The 22260-nt window shown below is 48.4% G+C and overlaps 1 protein-coding gene across 2 annotated transcripts; it reads right to left on the bottom strand.

The window, feature by feature from the left end:
- Nucleotides 1–1328: 1328 nt before the first annotated feature.
- AMER1 (APC membrane recruitment protein 1) lies at nt 1329–21908 on the bottom strand. Of its 2 annotated transcripts, none has more exons than XM_004781251.3 (2): nt 21677–21908; nt 1329–9496 (listed from the first exon to the last, which is right to left on the bottom strand). In XM_004781251.3, exon 2 carries the CDS (start codon nt 9398–9400, stop codon nt 5996–5998), a length of 3405 nt encoding a protein of 1134 aa, XP_004781308.2. In that variant the 5' UTR covers nt 9401–9496; nt 21677–21908; the 3' UTR covers nt 1329–5995. The 2 variants fall into 2 exon arrangements, with proteins under 2 accessions (XP_004781308.2, XP_012905817.2); XM_013050363.2 differs by lacking the exon at nt 21677–21908 and adding an exon at nt 21518–21648.
- Between the last annotated feature and the right edge of the window lie 352 nt (nt 21909–22260).

Here is a 22260-nt window from a genome sequence, read left to right as displayed (position 1 = left end):
CAGAGAACAGGACTGGAGCTGACCAAGATGGTTTCCCTGGTGATCTAAGGAAGGTCTTAGGAGGTTCCCTCCACTAACATCCCCTTTCAATATTGCAGTGGGTCACAATGAAGGCAGCCATCAGTCACAGCAGAACAGGAGGAGCTCTTACCACTTATCTTGTCCAGCAGGTACAAAGCACCAGTCATATGGGATCCACATCGCAGAAAAGATCTTCAACCCAGGCCATCTGAGTCAGAAAAGGGTGGGGAGTGCTGGATTTAGGCAGTTGAAAAAGTTCCCTGGTTTACGCTGCGGTAGACCAGTCTTCTACTTGCATATGGAAACTAGTCTTATGCCCATGCCACCCATACATTATTGATGGGGAAAGTGAAACTCAGAAGAACAGATTTTCCCAAGCCCAATTGGTTAATGAGGGCTGCAAACTGAGGCAGATATTTAGGCATCCCATACCATACAACCCCTTGAATTCCCAATGGATGTAACGACCTTCCTAGAAGGTCTTGCTACAAACACTCTCTGAACAATCTTGACCCTCTTCCTTCCAGGAGCAGTCCCTGGTAGACAATTCAATATCTATGAATTATTAACTCCCCTCCCAGGATCTTCTCTCTTTTCTCTCATTAAATTGCTTTTATTTTGGCTTTGCTTGATTCATGAGGTGCTGGGGTTACCAAACTGCTAATCTCAGAAGGAACCCAGAGTGTTTTCCTATATGTCTGTGGCAGTACTCTCTACAGCCTATAGCAGTTTCAAGCAGCTACTATTTCAGGCTTTCCGGATTGGCCATTGCAATTGGGAAGAACTCAAGGGAGCCCACTGGCAGGTGTTAAGTCCTGGCTTATCAAGAGCCAAGGGTAAAATACATGTTTCCTACTCAACCCCACAGATGAATAGGTGGAGCAGACAGCTACCCAGGAAGCGTCTCCAGCATAAACCTGGGTGAAGAACACCATTCCTGCAGCTTGCCTGAAGAGTACATTAGTACTTTCCTTTAGATGGAGCTGTCTGTAGGAGATCCACACCTCTCCCTCCTGGCTGGTGGGGATGCCAGCACACTTGCATGAACTGAGGCTAATTTTAGAAGTGCTAACCAGCCCCTGGAAGTTCTCAAAATGTGAAAAGTATCAGACAGATGTAGGGCATGACTTGGATGAAGAACTGAAGTTTCCTCTACTTTACTTTCAGCTCTGGGTTCTGTTTCCCCAGTGAGTGACCCCCAGCCCATGCCAACCTCCTTGCTTTCTCCCTTTCGCTTCAAGGGCAAACCCAACAACCATGGGTCACAGGCATGCTGCTGTGGAACAAGCCACAAGAATGCACTTTTGTGAAGATGGAGGAGTCCTTGAACCCAGTTTATTAGCATTCAGCAAAAGAAATATACGTTGTAACAAATAGGCAATGCATCAAGATATCCAGGTGTCAATGAGCTAGGATTTGAGAGATCATAATCCAGACAATTATGTAATGTCTCAGGGAGCAGGAAGGAGAAGCTAGGGCACATCCAGGACCATGCTCCCCATTTTACACTGGGAGAGAAAAAAAAACTCTTACACCTGGGGTGACTATATACTGCAGTTACCAATTTCTTCTGTCTTCCAGCCACTGTATTTAATATGAGCTAAATATGCATTCCTGGTTTCATCTCCACCCCACCCCCATATATAGCAGGGAAAATAAGCACCAATAATAAGAATAATAATTAAAGCCCCGTCTCTCAGCAGGCCCAAGCCTCACACATATACATGCCATGTGGATTTTCTTCTTTGGAGTGACTGTAGGATAGGAAAGTGGGAATCGGGCCAGGAAGACATTAACCCTGATAGTCACTGTTCCCCCTAATACCATTCATATGTGAACTTGAGCAGGACAAGGCAGGAGAAATGGGTAGGGAGAGAGGAACTCCCAAAGCAGCAAAAGGGGTCAAGGAGTTCTCCAACATCTCTTGTGGGCAAATGTCAACTGAGTTCTTAGAAAGTCCCATGAAAGGGTTTCCCCAATGAGATGGCCAATTCATGGTGGTTGAAGCATCACTGCTATCTGCCTCCTCAGCTTCTCAGGGAAAGGGGGCATGATAGAAACTCCACTGGGTGGAGAATGTCCCCAAAATGATCCTTTGGAGAAACTTGGCATGACAAATAGCACATGGGGAATCATTTCAAAATGAAAGCACAAAATATAAAAAGGACACGGGGAGAGAGAGAAGGGAGAGGGGATGGATGGGTACTTTCAGACAGTCTACACATGGGGAAGGGGCAGGGCCCAAAAGAAAAAATAAAGCCATAAACATGTTATCTACCAGGTTCTCCATGCCTGAGACACCTGGCATTTGTCATAGTACCTGGGCATCTTTTGCTGTCCCTATCGTGAAGGGAGGGGATGGACAGTAAGATACATTGGTGTGAGGAGAGGGGAAAGAGTGAGGACCCTAGGCGGTTGAGATGCTAGCCCTCTGCACAAGCAGCAGCAATTTTTGTGTCATCTTTGTTTTGTTTAAAACTGTAAACAGCACCACTTAAAAATAAAATATATCAGAAAAGAACAATTGATAAACATTGTTTTCCATGAATATAAAATTCAAACAATATAAAAATAGATAATTGAATATATATGTGTATATGTATGTGTGTGTGCATATATATATATACATATATATATATAGCTTAGATGTAACATACACATGGGTAAACTTGAAGTCTCCCTGCTAAATCCCCCCATGCCTCCCTCTAGCAACTGGGCCCAGGGGCCGAGGGTGGGTAGGGTGGTGGCACTGGCAAGGGTGGGAAAGTTGCTGGCAACAGGAGAGGAACACATCCTGGGTGTAGGAAGCTACTTCCCTGCTTGGTATAGCATTGAGGAAGAAGAGAAAATAGTGTTTACCAAAGCCTTTAGCCCATGAGGCTTATGAACAGGTGTCCAAGTTGAGTGCCCCAAGGCAGCGCTTCCTTGAAGGTGCTAAAGCACTGAGAAACTGGTAGCCCTGAAAGAAGCCTGCTAGTTGGCCTTCTCTATCCATAGTCACTTGTTCTCCCACGGACTGGTTTCCTCTGAGAATTCTCAAGAACAGAGCTGTCTGGCACTAGATAAGCCTGCTGGGTAGCAAGATAACAGCAGACACCTCCTCTCCAATCATATCTTCCTTTGAAATCACATCCACAAGCATTATCCCAGTACCTTGCAATGCAGATATGGTGTTCATCTGGTCACAGCCTAAGATATGTGGGCTTGACATCAACACCTTTAGTAGTCTGAGGCCTATCTGGTGCTAACCGAGCAAGCCCTGGCTATGTTTGGGGAGAGGACTCGAGATTAGTTGGCTCTCCCAGTGTCAGCCTGTGCTGCCATCAACACATGTCCCCAGCTAGATCTTCCCTTCTCTTTCAGGTTGCAAATAGTATTTGGCCATCAATTGCTTGGATATAGAGTGAGACTCAAAGGAGCCTGCTTCTGCAGCCATGCATCTTGACCATCTCTCTTTTGGTGTCCTTGGGCTGGCAAGGACATTGAAAGAACTTGCAGACAGCAATGTTGTCCAAACCATGAGATGTTGCTCAGTTCTAGGCCCTGCTCTGTATTTGACTTTCCAAAGCCCAGAAAAATGTGTCAGGATGATCAATGACTATTCCGCTCAAGGTCAGCACCTCTCTTATGGCCCTCTTTTCACTGAGAGCAACCCTCTGCCCTTGGCCAAAGTCTGACCATCTACTTTTTCTCTTCTCAGACAGGCTGGAGGCCAGCAGGCTCTGGAGGTTGGTGATGGCTCTCCTACCTGCTGTGGCTGGCACAGTCCACATGCAGATAGGAGTTTGAACTGCCCTGAAGGACAAGCAGAGAGAGAGGAGGCAAGTAGTGGGGTTTCCCCTGTTGTAAAGGCATTTGGTGTTTACTTCCTGCCAAACAGCCAGGCCTATATCAGCCCCACCCTCCCATGGCAGCTTTGATAAGAGGCCAGATGGTTGGAATTTGGGCACTTCTCTCCTGGAATGCTGTGCTTGGGGTAAGGAGGACCTTCCTCATGCTCTCTTTCTCCAACTCCATGACTTATGTATTCTTCACAATGCAGATGGAGTTAGCCTGGAGAGTTAGTTTGGGTCCTTTGAACAGTGTTAGTGCCACAAAAACTCATGTGTTACTTCCAGGGGTGAAGTTTTTATCAAATAGGTTTGCTCTTTGTGGGGAGGAGCACTGACAACCCCAATCTGAGAAATGGTGATAAAAACCAGCACAAATATATTCCCTGGGCAAGAGGATGTTTGCCATAAAATCTGCCCCCTTGACTCAGGGAGTCAACAGCCTCTGTTCCCAAGAGCCCTGCTGACCTCTTCTCATAACAGACATGGAGATAAGTGGGATAAGGGACAGGGGCAGGGAGGCAAGGATTATAATTTGGGTCAATGCATCCAGGCAAAAAAATGTTCCATTTTCTATTTCCAATAAAGAAATTAAAAGGAACCCTCTCTTACTGGTGATTAATGAAAGGCTGAGCCAGGTTAGATTAGCCTGTTGCAATGTCTTCCTGACAGCAACTGTTCTTCACCAGTATTTCCAAGCTAGTTTAACATGAAACCTGTGGATGGAGAAGTGAGTACACTATTCATTCCATAAAGGACTGCAACTGCCATGCAAATCAGAATCTTGCATCTTGGCAGTGAGGGCAGATGCTTCCTCTAAAGAAGGCTGGTCCTTTGAGGATGCTAAGGACTTGGTTAATTAGAAGATGAAAGCTCTTTAGAGAACCAGAACATCAGTCTAGATGCCTTTGGTATCCTGTCTCTTGGGAGTGCTAGCCTGGTGCCTCTGGAGCCTCTTTACAGCATCCAAAGGAAGGGGTGGGCAAGGATTAAGGAACTTTTTGCTTCTGGGGGAGAAACTATTTTCTCTTCTAAAAAACTGGGTTACCTTGAGCTTTGCAATATCTAAAAATCTCTCTTGCCAGCAGGGACAAATGGACCTCCCTTTCCTATCCTTTCCTGCAAACTGCAAAAATCCTGACCCCTATAGCCAAGGCTAATTTAGGCTGCTTCTCTTCCTGTTTCTCAAATAAAAGAATATGTTCCTTGTGATGAGATTATGAACGTTTCCTTTGGAGTAAAAGAAAAATTCAAAAGTGTCCATAACTTAGACATCACAAGCTTAAGAGAGGAAGAAGGGAACAAATTCTATCATTCCACAACTCAAGTTTTATGGCAATATCTACTCTAGAACTCTATTTTGTTTTCTGTTTGCAACTGAATGAATTTGATCATTGATCATTCCATTAAGGGGACAGCATTTTTGTCTTTAACCCAAGTTACGGCAGACCAGATTAAAAGGCCCCCATCTGGTTACAATGCCAAAGTCCACAGAAATAGGCAGTGAGACACATGCTACTTGATCCTCTCTAAGGACAGCTAGCTGGGGTGAATAGATTATAATCATCTGACGTAATGGAACAGCTATGCCAAGACTGAAGGCAGTGGGGGTGGGGAAGATCCGTACCATTACCTCACCTTGTTAACAGCAAACAAGCCCCCTGTCCTCAAGTGGGAAGCAGTACAGACCTGGCTGCTCATCAGTGGCTCATTATTCACTGTATGTAGGGGCATGGCAGGGGTACTAAGGGTTCACCCTGTGTCAAGGATGCGTGAGATAGATATATATATATATATATATATATATATATATATATATATATATTGCACTAACTGGGCAACTGGAATAGGCACAGAAGTACAGCATCCCAAATCCTGCATGAGTAACAAGAAACCCCAAAAGGACAAGCTGAATCAACAGAGCAGCAGCAGCCTTCTGGGGCAGATGTACTCAAGCCAAACGTAACCACAGATTGGCAGAAGAGGGAAGTGGGAAAACAAAGGCAAAAACTCACAGGAGCTTTCCTTGGCCAAAAGGATTTTCAAGTTAAATAGCAACCCCCATCCCCCCCTCCCCTCTGCCCAACCCCTGATCCCCATTCACATGCTCACGCTCCATGCCCCCACTCCAGAACAGATGACGACTACTCATCTAGCTTTCCATTCACAGCAGTGGAGGAGTAACTGGTGGGAAGGGGGAGAGAGGCACCTTGCTCAGCCATCTCCTTTGACAGGTCAAGGCTGGAAGCCCTGTAGTGAATGGTTTGAGGCTGTTGGGGCTCAGGTTGGACCCTGGGCAGCTTAGGGATGCCATAAGTGACGCCCACAGGCTTGGACTGGGACAGAGGACTGGGGCTGAATCCTCCAGAACTAGAGGAGCAACTGGGCTCATCGACAGGCAGCAACATATCTTGAGGCCTGGCCCTCACACTCTGAGAGGCCTGTGGCTGCAGGTTATAACAAGGGACCATGGGCAAGGGTAGGTGTGTAGGCCGAGATAGCTGAGGCTTGAATATCCCAGGTGCCCTTGGCTCTAGCTCTGGTACTGACAGCAACATTGACATGGCCACAGGAGGTATGCAACAGGCTGCCTGTTGGCAGGCATATGGAGACTGGCCAGAAGACCCATCCAACTGATTGGGACTTATCCAGGAAGGGCCTGGTCCCACTGGGAGAGCACAGGAAGCCCAGGCAGGCCAGTCATAGGCCCCTGGTGGTTCAGTATAAAGGGACAAAGGACTGTCTCTGCCCCATTCTTCTTCCTCCTCTTCATTTGAATCTTCCTGCTGAGCATGAAGCTCATCAGACACTGTGTACCCTTGGGCAAGGTGGGAATTGGAGAGCTCCAGTTCCAAGGTTTCCGCAGTGTCCAGGGAGCGACTCCTTCTGTTGAGGGCCATAGCAGCCGGTGGAGGCCGAGGGTGCATGCCAGGCAGTCCCAAGTAGCGAGGGAGACTGCTCACACCCCAGGGCAGACCTTGGTAGAATCGGCTATGGTAGTTACTGAATGTGTGTTTCTGGTAGTAGCCTAGCTCAAAAGCTTCCAAGGAGGCTGCAAGGTCATCATTGTGGAACTCAGGATTCTCTTCACACTTGCCTTCCCCATCCCGTTCCACATCAGCAATATCAAAAGTAACCATAGGGGGAAGTTCAGGGAGGTTTTGAGTGAAGGATGAGTCAGAGTCAGAGCTGCAGGACATGCTAGAGAAGATGTTCCCACTGCTGGTGAACTCCACAAGGGCCTGTGAGAAACTCACAGTGGCATTCCCTTCCTTTTCAACTTCTTCTTCGTCTGGCTCCTCAGGGGGTGAATAAGTAGGGTAGGCCCTCCTGGGAGAGCCTCCAAAGCTTGCTTCTTGCATATCTGGCTCAAACATAGCATCACTTTGGAAGAGCTGCATCAGACAGGTACTTTGATCTTTCTTGGAGCAGATTCCTTCAAAACGCTTCTCCAGAGGACGGAAGTCCCTCCAGTCTGGTTCACTGCTTGCAGTGGCAGGAAAAGCTGAGGTGGTTCTCCGATGGGAAGTCTGAGAGGCCCCTGAAACCCCTGCTACCAGGCCCATCACTGATGGGCCTAAAGGCCTCATCTGATATTCCATGATGGGCTTCTCTTGCCAGGCCTGAACCTCTTGGACTTGAGACTCTTGAGCATGGGCCTCTCGGGCCTGGGCTTCCCTGGCATAGGCCTCTCGGTCTTGGGCCTCTCTGACATGAACTTCTCGGGCATGGGTCTCCCTGGTATGAGTTTCTTGGGTATAGGCCTCCCTGGTGTGAGCCTCTCGGGCACGTGCCTCCTGTGCCTCTCGGGCCTCAAGCTGCTCTCGCCGAAGCTCCCAATACAACAACTGTTTCTGGATGGTCACTAGCCGTTCTTCCTCTGTCTCCATTGCCCCAGGTGGCCGAGAGGAAGAAAAGGGCTCAAAGTTCAAGAAGGGGTCAAATATCTCAGAGCTGTGACCATGAAGGTCATAAAGACAGTCATCTACAGGTGGGGAGATCTCAAGACTATCATCTGGCTCATAGAACTCATACAGGGCATCTCCACTGTAGCTGTCTCGGGGCAGACAATCCCTGCGGACAAGCCCCAAGGCCTCACCTGAATCATCCTCAAATCCAGGTGTTGTGGAGTCATAATAACCTTCATCACTATTTGGGGCAGACTCTTGCTGGTCACTCTGAGGAGTCAAAAGGTCCCCAGGGGCTAAGCCAGGATAAGATCGAATTGAGTCTAGAAGCATGTAGTCATGGTGGCCTGGGGATGTGATGGGATGGTAGCCCAAATTCAGATTGGACCTTGAGTATACCTGGGCACTTGTCCACAGATATTCTAAGTCATAATCTTCTTCCTCCTTGGCACCCTCTTCTTCCTCCTCTAATTCCAGCTCTTCCTCCTCTTCCTCCTCCTCTTCCTCATCATCATCATCTGGCAAGGCCATTTCCTCCCCACCTCCTTGGTAGGTCACCAGGCAGGAACTTCTCTTGGTCCCATCTCGATTTGCCCTCTGGCCTCCAGAGGCCATGCTGTCTGTCATACTGTCCATGTCCTGCTCTGCTATAATGTCACCACAACCTGTCAGTGAGTCAAAACTTTTCAGGGATGTGACATCCCCAAACAAGAGGCTTAGCTGGTCCCCAACATGGCCATTTGGTGGATTTACCTCTTCTGCCTCCACCTTCTCCCCTGTTTCTGAACTGTGGTACTCCTCTAGGCCACTGGATTCAGAGGCAGGCTTGGGCTGCAGAAGTGCTGAGGCATAGGCCTCCTTTGGTTTTTCTGGATCTTTATAGGTTGTATTCTCAGTGACTGCTGGAGAAGGCTCTGGTACTAAAGTAACTTTTGGCCCAGTAGAATTTTGGGGTTTGGCATTTTCCTTTCTGGGGGCTTGGAGGATATCCTCAGTATGGGCCAGAATGGCTGAGTTCACATGTTCCTGAGGCCTGGCTCTGGCCCCTTGAGGCCCTTTGGAACCTAGCTCACTTTGTTCAGCCCCAGAGACCTTGCTTTTCCGGTGACGGCGGATACTGCTGAAAAAACCTTTCAGTCCTTTCTTTGGCTTGGGCACAGAAGGAGCCTTCTCAGCCCCAGCTTTCTCTGTGGCTCCAGATGCAGATGTCTTGCATCTGGAGCCGGTCTCCAAAACCCCATGGGCACTCTGGGAACTAGGAAGTTGGCAGGGTGATTCAGGCAAGGGTAAGACAAAGCTGGTTCCTTCACTGACAATATCTTCAGGGCCACAAGCTGCTTCATTCAGGCCATCGTGGGTCTTGCTCTTGCTAAGATCCTTCTTGGAGAAGCTTCTGCCAGAACCTTTGCTTCGCCCTCCTCCAAAGAAACTAGGTAGGGTACAGATGCCCTTCTTGCCACCAAAAAGTTTCATGGCAGTTTTCCTCAGCCTACTTGGACCAGATGATGGTGGCTCTGATACTGTCCCTTCTGTTATCTCAGCTGCCTTGTTCTTGGCTCCTTTCTCTGCCCTTTGGTCCTGGGGGTCCATAGAGGCTACTGCTTCCTTGGCCTGAGAAGCTTCATCCTTTCCAGTCTCCATGGTGATGGGGACAACTCAGGTATGTTCAGCTGGAAAAGCAGCCTTCTGGCTTCCAAACAGTGTTACATCATCAGTCAGGAAGCATCCCGGTTGGATCTAGAGGAGATAAAATAGAGGGAAAAAAATAGAGTATACTGGTAAGCAAGCAGCCAGGCTGGGTTTGTTTTCACAGGTGTCTGTTATTTCAGACTTGAGAGGAACCAGAACCAGAAAGAAAGTAAAAGAAAATGTAGGAAAAACTTAATGCATTCCATATGGTTGGCTTGCTGGGTCAGCCTCCTCTGGCCCCAAGGCAACAAAACCCTACATTAAAACAACAGATAGCCATCACCCCAGCCCCTCATTGGGTTCATTCCCTTCAGTCCACCCTAGTCCTATAACACTGGCCGGGGGATCTGCAGATGTGGGAAATACTCACTTGTGCTACTGACTGCAGGAGGAATTATCAAAGGGTTAAGGTAGGGGGAGGCTGGAAAGGCAGCAGGGAGGTCAGCTCTGATGACAGAATTTTTTAAGATCATTTGGCAAAATAGCCCATTGAGTCCTCACTGGTCTCTGCAGGACCCAAGCCTCAATTTCACATTAGTCTGGGTTCTCACTGACATTTTTCCTGGGGCTAGAAAGAAAAAGTATACCTGAAGTTTCACCTCTTCTCCATAGGCTCCCTAGATTGCCTACATGCATAGGCTCAGATCTTCAGAAACCCAGAATAGGAACCTCACAGATCCATATTCCAGAGCTGCAATCCAGGATCTGCTTAAAAGCACATGGTGGTTTTGAGACAAGGCACTCTCTAGGCTTCAGTATCTTTGGTCCAAGAGGCCTAGCAATACTTGCTCCTCATAATGGTTACGTGAGGGGTAGGTATAGGTCAGATTCTATTGACTGTTCTGCTGGGAAAAATTTTTAATGTGGCTCTTGGCAACTGTAACCCCATGTTCCACTTTAGAATTGTGAGGAAAACTATTTCTTCTCTACTGCCTTCATTATTTTGGCCCCCATCTAGCTCCCTATTTAGAAACGGAACTCCTTGAAGGCCTAACTCCACATGATTCATGTTCCTAGCCTAGAAGTTAGGCTCTCAACAGCTATTAAATAAATAAACCTGGTATAAGGCACACCCTTCTGGTCTCTCAATTCTCCAAACATCCAAATGCCACAGGGATGGAATAAAAATGACTATTCACCATCCACCCCAACACATGTCCTCCACCCCAAGTCTGATATATTCATTCTAGTGACTCCAGCTGGTTGACAGATGGATCAATGACCAGCCTGCTAAAACCTGATGACCTATCTCTGGAAAGTTCCTCACCACAGTGTCCCTTCTCTGTAGGATAGCCACTATTAGACAGGGAGCTAGGGTAAAGAAAGGAGGCAAAACAACTGCTAGGAACCAGAAAGAGACAGGCAAGCCCTGCTGGTATCCCGGGAGTAGTTTGTCAGCATATCAACCTTATAATTGTTTGCAACAGTGATAAAGACTCACATATTCACCTGCAGTGGAAGATTATGGACCAGCACTGGGGGTAGAGAGACTGGCAGCTTAACTAGCCCCTGACCTAATTGGAGGAACCTTCCTGGAACCCCTGATCCTGTCCTGCAAACATTAATTTTGTGCCTTGCTTGGCTTGACAGTTGAACTATCAGTGTGACCAGCCTTCCATCAAGAGTACTCTGCATAACTGAGTATTAAACTTGGAGCAAGATAATGGCTGGTTATCCAGAAAATAAAAGAGAAAAGATATCACCTGATCCCTTCTCTGTAGAGATAAGTAATGTCATTTGCTCAGGTTAGGGTTTGGTTTTTTTTTTCCTGGATGACATATTTTTACATGATATTGTTCCAGCTCAGCTCCCTCTCCCCCACAAGAGTTATCCCTACAGTAAACACTGCCACCATCACCTCAAAATATACAATCCTGCACACACACACAATAATTCAGAGTCCTCTCCTCAGGGATAGGATGGGAAGCGGGGCCCTATCATCTTATCTGATAGATAATTAATTAATTAATAATAATAAATAAATAAATACAGAGATGTTTTTATTTCAACCCTGAAAATATTGACAGTGTTGTCATTTATGGTGCTAGACATGGGAGAGATGGGACAGCAGTAGTGGAGTTGTTTATGAAATTGTATTCCCCTCTGTGGAATTTATGAAACTCAACCTCTCCTAAACATTTGGTAAGTAATAGACATTGAGCTTAGTTTTGCAAGGTAGGCCAAGAAGGGAGAACCCCTAGCTAGAGCTTTTGTGGGGAGTACCTATATGTAGGATACAACATAATACAGGTCTTAAAGAAGATTCCCCCATCTTAAGATGCATGGTGGAATATTGTTCTTTATACCTAGCTATCATATCCCAGGATAAATCTGAAAAGCAGAAAGATAGCCCCCAGGCTCAGAAAAGCTACCTTGAGGAGAAGGCATTCAATCTAGGCCTTGTCAGACAGGAGTTAGTAGAAATGGCAATAATTTAGGGGAAGGGATGAATGAGACTAGTAAGTATGGCTGGGCATCAGGAAGACCAAGGGCCAAGAGAAAAACCTCACAGGCATAAACATCCTTGTGGACAGAAGGCTGAATTTCCCTGCTGGGTTTGGGGATGGAGTTCCCAGGAATGGAGGGATTAGGCAAACTGAATCTTAAAGAGGGCTGCTTTCCAGAAACTTGATGCCCTGGCTAGAAGGCAGTTCCTATGGGCCTTCTCTTAACCTTGCTCCTGGGCTCCACTGGGGTAAAAGCCAGACCACTACTTTCTACATTGTCCCCCTCCCTGCCACATTAATCTTCAGTGTGTTGTGGAAGGAGCCGCAACACATGTTAGGGTTCCAGGCCATGCTAGGGGACCCTAAACAGGCCAAGGCACCCTTCTTAGGCTTGAGAACTTATGGAGATCACTAGAGTGGTATAAGAATTACATCACATAATGAACACTAAACACACTTTGTAAACAGTAAAGTGCAGTACAAATGAGAAAGATTAACATTACTGTTATTATTATCATCTTCCAAGTCAGATCCCAGTTTCTTAGAAAGTAGTAGACCACATGTAAAAGGCCACTTATTTGGGAAAGGCATTCACTGTGAGGAGCCTGAGGGACCAGCTGCCTTGGCCATTCTGAGGAAGAGCCAGGTGTGGGGAATTTTAAAAACAGGAGCATGGATTTATATAAAGTCCTCTGCTAAGGGTAGTTTTAAAAGTGTGTGTGTGGGGGGTGGTGCCTGGGTGGCTCGGTGGGTTAAAGCCTCTGCCTTCGGCTTGGGTCATGATCCCAGGGTCCTGGGATCGAGCCCTGCATAGGGCTCTCGGCTCAACAGGGAGCCTGCTTCTCCTTCTCTCTCTGCCTGCTTCTTTGGCTACTTGTGACCTCCATCTGTCAAATAAATAAATAAATCTATAAAAAAAAAAAGTCTGTGTGTGGTGAGAGTGGGTGAACTAGGCAGGCATATCTCTGGACTGGGATTGTCTCCCTACAACTTCAGGCCTTCCTCCTAAGTACAACCAGGGTGTCATCTTTGATGGCAAGGACCAGCCTTGAAGTTGCTGTCTCCCATTTCCCTACCTTGTCCTTCCCAGGGCATGTACCTCCCTACAGCCACCCATAATGTCTATTATGTCTCCCCAAGACAGCAGAACAGGAGGTGGCAAGGATCACCCATAGCTGGTATCTCCCTAGCCCAGCCCTATCTAGCTACCTCTGGCCCAGATCCCTTCTCCACTCCTTGCTACCCTACCTGGTCCCATTGCTGTCCTTCCCTAATGGGCTATGTGCCTTTATTTGGGACCACAGAATCAACTGGCCAGTAGAGTGAAGTGGGGCAGAAGGCAAAGAGGACTGCAAGGGACAGACTCTGTAACCCTTTCAGGTTGGAGCTGACTCCTGCCAAGAAAGTGGTCCTGCCAAATGCAGGGCCCCTCAACCCTTGGGTTTCTCAACCTGTGTGGCTAAGTTTCTGGTGGACTGGTGGGTAAGGGAACACTCTAAGGGTACTCTGTGGTCCCTGCTGTTTATTGCAGTTGCTTCTTTCATGGCAGGGAGTGGTATATGGTCATCTCTGCTCCCAGGACCAGCCTCAGGTCATGCTGGGACCAGTGGAAGGCTGACTGCTAGGGCAGAACTTGTTTTTCCTCCCTTCCTCTCAAAACACAAGCAGAAGACCAGACACAAACTTGCCCCAGGAATCCTTCTTAGTGAGGAGGAAACAGCTGCAGCCTGAGACTTACATATTTTGCTCCCAGCACAGCTTCCTGGGGCCAGTTCAGCCAACTTAGAGTTAAAGAAAGAAGTCTGTGGATTCATATAGTAGCTCCAGAGGCATGACCTTAACCAGCATACTTCCCTAGACCTCCACCAAGCAGCTTTCCTGGGGGCAAGACTACTCTGCGCCCATCTTGTGCTTGCATATGGGGGCATGGTAACTAAGGAAGCAGTGCTAAGGATAGGAAGTCCTCCCCACAACAAGAGTCAGCCAGTTCTGCACTATAATCAGCTCTGCCTACATGGGGGAAATCCAGCAAGTTCTTTCAGTTTCCTCAACTGGAAAACGAGGCTATTCAGAGTGTCTCTTAAAACCATTGTAAGGAACAAAACCAATGTGTATATATATATATATATATATATATATACACATTGGTTTTGTTCCTTACAATGGTTTTAAGAGACACTCTGAATATATATATATATATATATATATACCAAATAAAATTCAGTATATAGCAGAGGCTCAAAAACATAGCAACCAATTTTTAAAAATATTTTCTTCAAATTATAGTTGGACAATTTCCAGCAGCAAAACTCCTTGTTTTTTGTTAAGTCACCAAAACTCCTTGGGCCTCAGTTGCCCCAAGTGGTAAATGAGGGTGACTATGTAGTTATCTCACAGGAGGCTTTAGCTGTTCTTTTAGCCAACCTTTGATGTTCAGGGACTTAAAATGTTGCCTCCAGTCAGCTAGTGGTTAACAGCTCTGGATTATTTGGGAATTTCAGCTAGCCAGGTTCTATAGTCTAGGCCAGAAAGGTAAACAATTCAAATTCAGTTAAAGGTACCAACATCAAAAGAAATGCAAATCAAGGGGCACCTGGGTGGCTCAGTGGGTTAAGCCTCTGCCTTCGGCTCGGGTCATGATCCCAGGGTCCTGGGATCGAGCCCACATCGGGCTTTCTGCTCTGCAGGTAGCCTGCTTCCTCCTCTCTCTCTGCCTGCCTCTCTGCCTACTTGTGATCTCTGTCAGATAAATAAAGAAAAAATCTTAAAAAAAAAAAAAAGAAATGCAAATCAACAGACACCCTTCACCCAATAGGGCACTTACCAGGTTACAAAGCACAGCCCACTCCTTCACCTCCCATTTGCCATTCCCATCAATCCACTAATCAGTCCTATTAGGAGATGCAAACTCCTTGTCATCTTGTCACAGAACAGGAAACTATCTAGACTCCGGGAGAAGTCTTGAGTAAATCCACACACTGGGATGTGACAGAGCTACACCAACCCCCAGGCTGCTGGAGTTCCCCTTCCAATACCATTTTGCTTCACAGGGCTAACTCCCAATTGAAGGAGAAAGACTGAAAGCAAGGACTGTACAGGTTCCCCTCCTACCTGAAAGCCATCATCTTCTTCTCCCCTTGCACCCCTGTCCCAGCCAAGCTGAGCTTTCTCTGAAGCACTTCCAGTCCTCACTTGGCTGCCACTGTTTTGGCCCCACCTAGCACATTCCAGAAAGCATGCTGACTTCAGAATACAAGGGCTGCCAACCCAGACTATGGCTGCTCCCCTCATCAGCAATTCTACCACCACCATTCCCAAATTGTGAATCACATTCCTTTACTTCCCTTTTCCTTGGGAGATAATTTTGAGGTGCCAAAAAAGGTTCAAACAGAAACTTGCCACTGGGGACAAAGATGCAGAATATGATGCTATTATTTAAAGGAAATGACTTATGAGATGATCTGGTACTGGAATCAATCATTTCTAAAGCCCACAGCCAAGGTCCACTCTCAAGACCATTTGTTCAGGACCTGAAGGAAGGGCTGCCTGGCTCGGCATCCTTTTGTGAAGCTATACAGACTTCTGGCAGAGGTATACCCAAGCTAACCCTGCAACCACATCTCCCCTAACTTGCAGCCTTACCATTAAGGAGCACCTCCTCTCAAGGCAGTATCCCATAACCTCTAGATGCAGCACGGACCCCAAAATGGGCCTCCTTTCCTTGGATCCCATTCCCCACCACCATCTCCTCAAATGAGTTAACATACTCAGCCTAGGGACTATCTGTTCATTTCTCTCAAATGGGTCCTTTTTCATCTTATAGTCGCTACAGATAGCATGGAGCAGGAGCTTAAACAACACTGGTTCAATTGAATTTCAAATTCAGCTGGAGTTTGTCAGCCCAGAACTAAAATACCAGCTTCATCCCTTACAAGTGGTGGGGTTTGAAAAAAAGGCCTAACCTCTCTGAGACTCAAATACCTTATCTAGAAAATGAAGAAAATGCTACCTATCACGCAGAATCACTAAGAATTAGAGATGATAAATGGAAAGGATAAATTGCTCCCTAGTTATTGAGCAGATGTTCAATAAAAGACACTTGTGATAGGGCCTCTTGCAGTCAACTTCACCACTCTAGCTCCTCAGCTGCCAGTCCATGTCCTCTGAAGAGGACATAAGCCTCTTAGCTGAGCTCCTTTTGGTCCTTCCCTGCCACAACACTCGAATCCCATCTCTTCCCTCCCCTTCTTCCATCTCCTCCCACACCCTTGCCAGATTCATTTTTATTATCTTGATTATAGTGCATCACTCCTCTACTTACCAAATTATTCCACACCACCTACAGAATCAGGGTCAAACCCCTGAGACGTCAAAGGGTCAAACCCCTTTCCCTGGGCTTCAGACTCCCTCTCCCTGCATGTCCCTTACAGGTTTCCTAGCCTCACTTCTCTACCCTTTAGACCCAAATACATAGGGACTTCTCCAGTGTAGGAGGTATGGTGACCCAGGCATCACTTCCTCCTAGAAATTGGCTTTCCTGGTAAGCCTTTTTGATGCCCCACTTTCTCCTGAGGATGCTAAGGTTCCCTGCCCAGCTTACCTGGAATGATGGGGCTTCTGGGAGCTAACCCATCTCTTCCATACTCCCCTTTCAGGCTCCAAAACTTCCTTAGAGAAGAATATATCTTAGGTGGATGTCATACCTGCTTAGTAAGACTTCTACTATGCCAATATTAAACCAGCAAGGGTGACATCAAAGACAGGCACCCCCTCCGCACCCCCCAGTTCAGATGAAGAATAAGAGGATCTAACTCCAGGGAGACAGAGATGACAAGGCAGCTAAGGAAAGCCTGAAGAGGAATAGCTGGGCTAAATGAACAATGGAGTCCCTGAACTTTCCCATGTATCCACTTCCCTATATATACCATACCCTATATAAGAGGCCAGGTAAGGAAAATGAGGCTTGGGAGGGGATCAGAATCAGGGTATCAGTGTACTTGGAGGAAGAAATCTTGAAAGGAAGGGCAAGAGCTTTATGCTCCTGTGTAACCTTGAGCAAATCCTTTCCCTGTTAAGGGCCTCAGATTCCCCATTTAGTTTCCCCATTTAGAAGCTTCCCCATTTAGAAATGGGACACTGAACTAGGGGTCTGCTTGCCCCAGGCTGTGTGAGAAGCTGGGAGAAGAGTAGTCCTGTGCCCAGTTTTCTAGTGGCTGCAGAAAGAGGAGACATGATGGGGCCGTGTGATTTTGGGGGTCCTAGGCTTCAGTGGGAGGCCTGAATGCCTTAATGATTGGGCTCAGTATACCACTGCCCTACAGCCCAGCCTCACTCCTCATGCCTCCATCCACAGAACACTGCCCAACACTTTATTTTTTCAAAATGCACTAGGCCTGGCCTGCAAATATTTCCTATATGTCCAGAGGGGAGGGAGAACAGAACTGGCCCAGCCCTCTCTCCCTTGAGCAGCAGGGAGGGCTGAGGAGTCCTGCCTGCAGAAGCTGGATTAGTATCTGCTTGGGGAAAAAACAAACAAAAACTGTAGGAGATGAAAGCACTGAAGGCTCTGCAATAAGAACTGCAGATCAAAAGGTCCAAAATGCCCCTGCAGCACCAGTATGCCTACCTCTGCTGCCACCAAGGCCTCTCATATTATTTTCTTCATTGTCCATAATTATCCCCTAACCCCAAAAGAGGAGGTATGGAGAAGCAATGCACCCTCACTCAGCGGGCACCTCCTCAGTGGTTTTGGTTTCCTTAACTTTCTTCCTGGAGATACACTTACACATACACAGGTTTGAAAAATAAGACCAAGGAGAGAAGAACAAGACCAAGGCAATTATTTAATTCAGAGAACAGTAGTTGGGAATGGGGAGAGACAGTTTAATGCCCATGAAATCTTCAGGGGTTTGTTAAGCAGGAACAATGATAGCCAGCTGCCCCCAACCTCACCCCCCCCAACAAACACACACACACACACACACACACACACACACTCATGCATGCACACACACATGCAAGCATACAAGGTTTATATACAGCATGAGAGGCTCAGCTTAGCCCTGAGAAAGAACTTCCTGGCAGTGTGAGATGTGTGGCCAAGGAATGAGTGACACAGGGAGGAAATGCCTCCTCTGGAGGCTTTATCTTTATCACCTAGTTTATCTGCCTGGATTGAATTAAGGCAGGGGAACTGATGAAATAACACTGGGCATGCCCTCAAGTAGCCTTCTAGCCTCAAGTAGCCAATCTGAAAGTGAGAGGTCTGGAAGCCCCCTTTCCCTCTTTGTTTCTACAAGCAAGCCAGTGACCTGTCAGGCTTGCTGTTTTTATTTCCTTATTCCCCTGCACCAGCAGAGCCGGGCTGCCCCCACACCTCATACACACACTTTCAGCCACTGTAAATGTAACAGTTTTTGAGGAATTGTTAACCCTTCCACTATATTAAGAGAGAATGTTTGGACTTCCAACTTCTTCCAACTACCTCCCCTCCTTCAAAAACGTTCAGCCTCCAACAGGCTGTAGATTAAGACCAAGAAGCAAAATAGACATGAAAGGGAAAGTAGAGTTCTACAGATGGGGGCCCCAACCTAAACCCAGCACCTCTCTCTTGAGGAATGGAAGAGGTGAGGAAGGTTAGAGATTGGTTAGTAAGATTTATATTGAACAGGGGTCATTGGAGACAGTGGGATACAGTTTAAGAGCTCTTGCACAGGAGGCAGCAGCCCATCCCCAAATGCTGTGTGACTGTAAGGAAGTCCCTGTTGCTTTCCAAGACTGTTTTTCCATCTTGTAAGCACAGGAGCCCAAACTGGTGCTCCCTGAAGGCCTGTCCAGTTGGAAGAATGGGGATCAGCAGAGGCCTGGGGAATACTTAGCCTCCACCACATTGGTATGTAGTCTCTAGGCACCCTCCTTCAATTTCACTCCCACAAAATGCTTAAAAGAAGTAAACATGGTACAACTTCCCTCCACACATAGCTGCCCCTCAGTTCTACGTCCAGATCCAAAGGTGACTTATTACAGTTCCACCTTATAGCATGCTTTCCAATCGTGAAGACCCCTTTCTAAAATCCCATATTATTATGGCATATTTCTACCCACACATGGAAGTATCAAAACCTCCCAGTTTTCCATTCTTCAATGGCTCCTTCTCCCATTCTCCCAAGATCAGATGCCCATTCCACAGTCTAGCATTTGAGAATCCCTACCACTGGGCACCAACCTCCTCTCTACCTTAAATCCAACAATCTCAACCAGAAAAGACTAAGTCATATCTCTCAGCCTGGCTGCCAACAACCCCCTCGCATTCCTAATTTTGCTTATGCCACTACTATGCCTAGCCAAACCCCTCTACTTTCTGGAAGTTTCCAGGGTAATCACCCTGCATATACAGATTTCTCCTCTCTCTCCATAGTAGTTTGTCTCGAGGCTCATGAATTAGCAACGAAAGATATGTGTAGTCTGAGGCCTGGGTAGTACAGATCTTGAGCTTGTTGTTAAAGGGAGACATGATTTATTTATTTTTTTCTTGTGGTTGCAACCCATCACCCTTCTCCATTCTCACTGGGCATACTCAGTAAATATCTGAGCATTGAGTATCATTTCTCTAAGCATTTTTATATGGATCAGGACAAGTACAACTTGGAGAGATAAAGGTCTTCTTGAAAGCTCCACAAAGACAGCAAGTCTTTCCAGAGCATTCATGAACTGCTATGCATTGCTAGGCTTTGAGGGGGTTGTGGCTGAGTTCAAGGTTTCATTTACCCCTTGGAGGGGTTATGAAAGAATCTAGATATCCATGATATCAGGGAGACAAAGTAGAGGCAGGGAAACTTATAGTTTGCCTCCTATTATAATTTAAGCCCCCAAATAGCCAAGGGATGCAGGCAAGCCTGTAGGAGTTCTGAGCAAGAAGAGGTCATTATGGGTTGAAAGAGACAGGCAGAAAAGACACTCAGGAGAAGGTGGGCCCAGAGTTGGGACCTGAGAGCGAAAAAGATTTTGCACAGTGTAGTTAAGTGGATTTGGGTGTGAGGAGGGGAGTTATACAGAAAAGATATAATAGGTGGCTGTTGGTTTGAGGCAGGGCAGAGAGCAGGTCCAGCCCTGTGCTGGAGATACCCAGCTGCAAACAGAGGGTTGGTTTCCTTTGGTGCCTGGTCAGAGTGGCAAGAAGTGACTATAGTGTATTATCTGTAGTCCTGGCTGGTGTCACAAAGGTCCTCTAACAAGTGAGGGATTTACTCCTCTCAAACACCCCGCTTTTGCAGCCCACAGGGTTCTCCACCCTCAGAGGCTGGTCAAAGGTCCAAGAAGAGCTTGCCAGGCCCCTTGGTCACTCCCTCTCTCCTGTTCTTTGGAAAAGCCTAGAGTTTATTGCCAGAAGCAAACTATGGTGCAGTGACTGCAGTGGTGGGTGGAGCTGCACTGGGTAGGGGGGAAAGGGCTCTGCTAAATGTCCTCAGGTAGGGAGTCCAATAGCACAGTGTCCTCCACCTAGCCCATGCCCATGACTATGCGGCAGGCTGGCAGAGCCACAGAGGGAAATGTTTGTGTGTAGAAGGAGGCTCCCCTTGACCCTGTGGGCTGTGACAAGATGAGACTGACCAATCAAGGCCAGCTCTGCAGGGCCAGTCCAGTTGCTACCTGGGCACCTGGACTGTGGATCGCATGGAGGGCACAGCCGCTCTTCACCAGGGAGCTTGAGCAAAGTCCTGCAGTCAGGTGGTCACCAGTGTCAGAGATGTCTGCAGTAGACAATGACAGCGGCTCAGCAAGCTGTGTATTTTAAGTAACTGCGAAGTTGGAGGGTTTGGCTGTCTCTGTAGCTCTCTCACACAGACCCAGAGGGTGCGTTCTCTACTACAATAATTGCTCCCTTGGCCTCTGGCACAGAAATTGCCCCCCCCAACGTGATGCTTATCTCTATTTTTAAACGGGAGGCGGGAGAGAAAAAAGCGGCCAGAGCTCTGCAAGGGGAGATGAGGCGAGGTGAGTGGGGACAAAGCAGCCTTGCAGATCTAACCCAAGTACTAGATTGAGCTGCAGTTCTAAACTAAGGTCCAGCAAGAACTCGGTTGCCAGCCCGCCTATCCGCGGGGGCGGGCGCCAGATGTGCCTGGAGGCCCAGGAGCAGGGGGTGCGGATGGTTGGGGCCCACAAGGCCGAGGATCCTAAGTGGGCAGCCGACAGGCCCAACTCAGCTCCCTGAGAGAGGAGGCAGACAGTGTGGCTAGCCCAATCCATGTCAAAGCCAGTATCCATTGGGCCCAAGCCAGCGCGCGGGCTCCATCCGCAGAGGGGAGAAAGGGGCAGGGGATGCACAGGGGAGGCAAGGGGAGGTAGCTGGGCCGCTGGCGTGAGCAATACCCACGTAACACCGCTGTTCCAGCTAATGTGCTACAACAAAGCTGTGGAGCTCCCGGCCTACAAATACGCCGCTGCGGGTGTTGGCTGGTGGCTTCCCTCCCTGGTCAGTGCGGTAGCACGTGCGGGCCCCATCCCCGCCTCCCCCGAGAGCCTAGAGGCATGGCCCAGGCTAGCCTGCTTGCCTGCCCGCTCTCTGTACCCCCTCTAGCCGCGGTCGCCCGCGCCCAGGGGACTCTGCTTTGCCCCTCACCAGCCGGTCCTCAACGCGGGTTCCCAGGGGGAACGGAGAGCGGCCTGGATGTCCACTGGCCCAGCCCCTGAAGCCCCTCTTCAGGCGGCCAGAGCGGAGCACGCGGGATTGCATGGGACGGCCGGCAGGCGGAGGCTCCCGGCTGCGCACAACGCTTACCCCGCCGGGTCGGGTTTCCAGCCCGGTTATTGTCTGCTACGCCGCCCTGGCCAGGGCTCAAGCCTAGGCTGCTGAGGCTGAGATCGCCGCCACCGATGCTCCCGCCGCCGCCGCCGCCGCCGCCGCCGCCGCCGCCACGGCTCCAGTCACCTCCTGCACTGGGTCCCCTTCCCCAGGCTCGGGGCAGCTCCCCCATATCCCCTCCCCATGGACTCCACGGCCACTGGGTGGGGCGTCGGCGCCCTGATTGGCAGGCGTTTTGTCCAATCGCAACGGTGGGAAGGCGTGTCCCCCTCCGCCCACTGTTTTCCTTGGTGCCTTGCCCTTTAAATGCAAATAAGCGTGGGCGTGGTGTTGCTGGGGGGCGGAGAGGGTGAAGAACCCCTTGCCCGGACTCCCCATTCCTACCCCCACACTGGGCGGTTTGTGGCTCGGCGACCCAGTGAGCTCGCTGGGCCGGTCCCGCCCGGATGGGGCTCGCAGGAGCCCTGGAGTTCGGTTTCGGTTTTACATGCACACTCCATTTCCGTGGACGCTGTGCAATCGTGCTGAGGCGCCCTGGCCGCCACCCGGCAGTTTATTCC

Source organism: Mustela putorius, unplaced genomic scaffold (assembly GCF_011764305.1).
Source record: "Mustela putorius furo isolate JIRA1106 unplaced genomic scaffold, ASM1176430v1.1 tig00001472_pilon_pilon_pilon, whole genome shotgun sequence".
NCBI classification, from domain to species: domain Eukaryota; kingdom Metazoa; phylum Chordata; class Mammalia; order Carnivora; family Mustelidae; genus Mustela; species Mustela putorius.
This window is presented reverse-complemented; position numbering and strand designations above follow the sequence as displayed.

Coding starts and splice junctions, on each gene's coding strand:
- AMER1 (XM_004781251.3), bottom strand. CDS start 9,400: ATGGAGACTGGAAAGGATGAAGCTTCTCAGGCCAAGGAAGCAGTAGCC.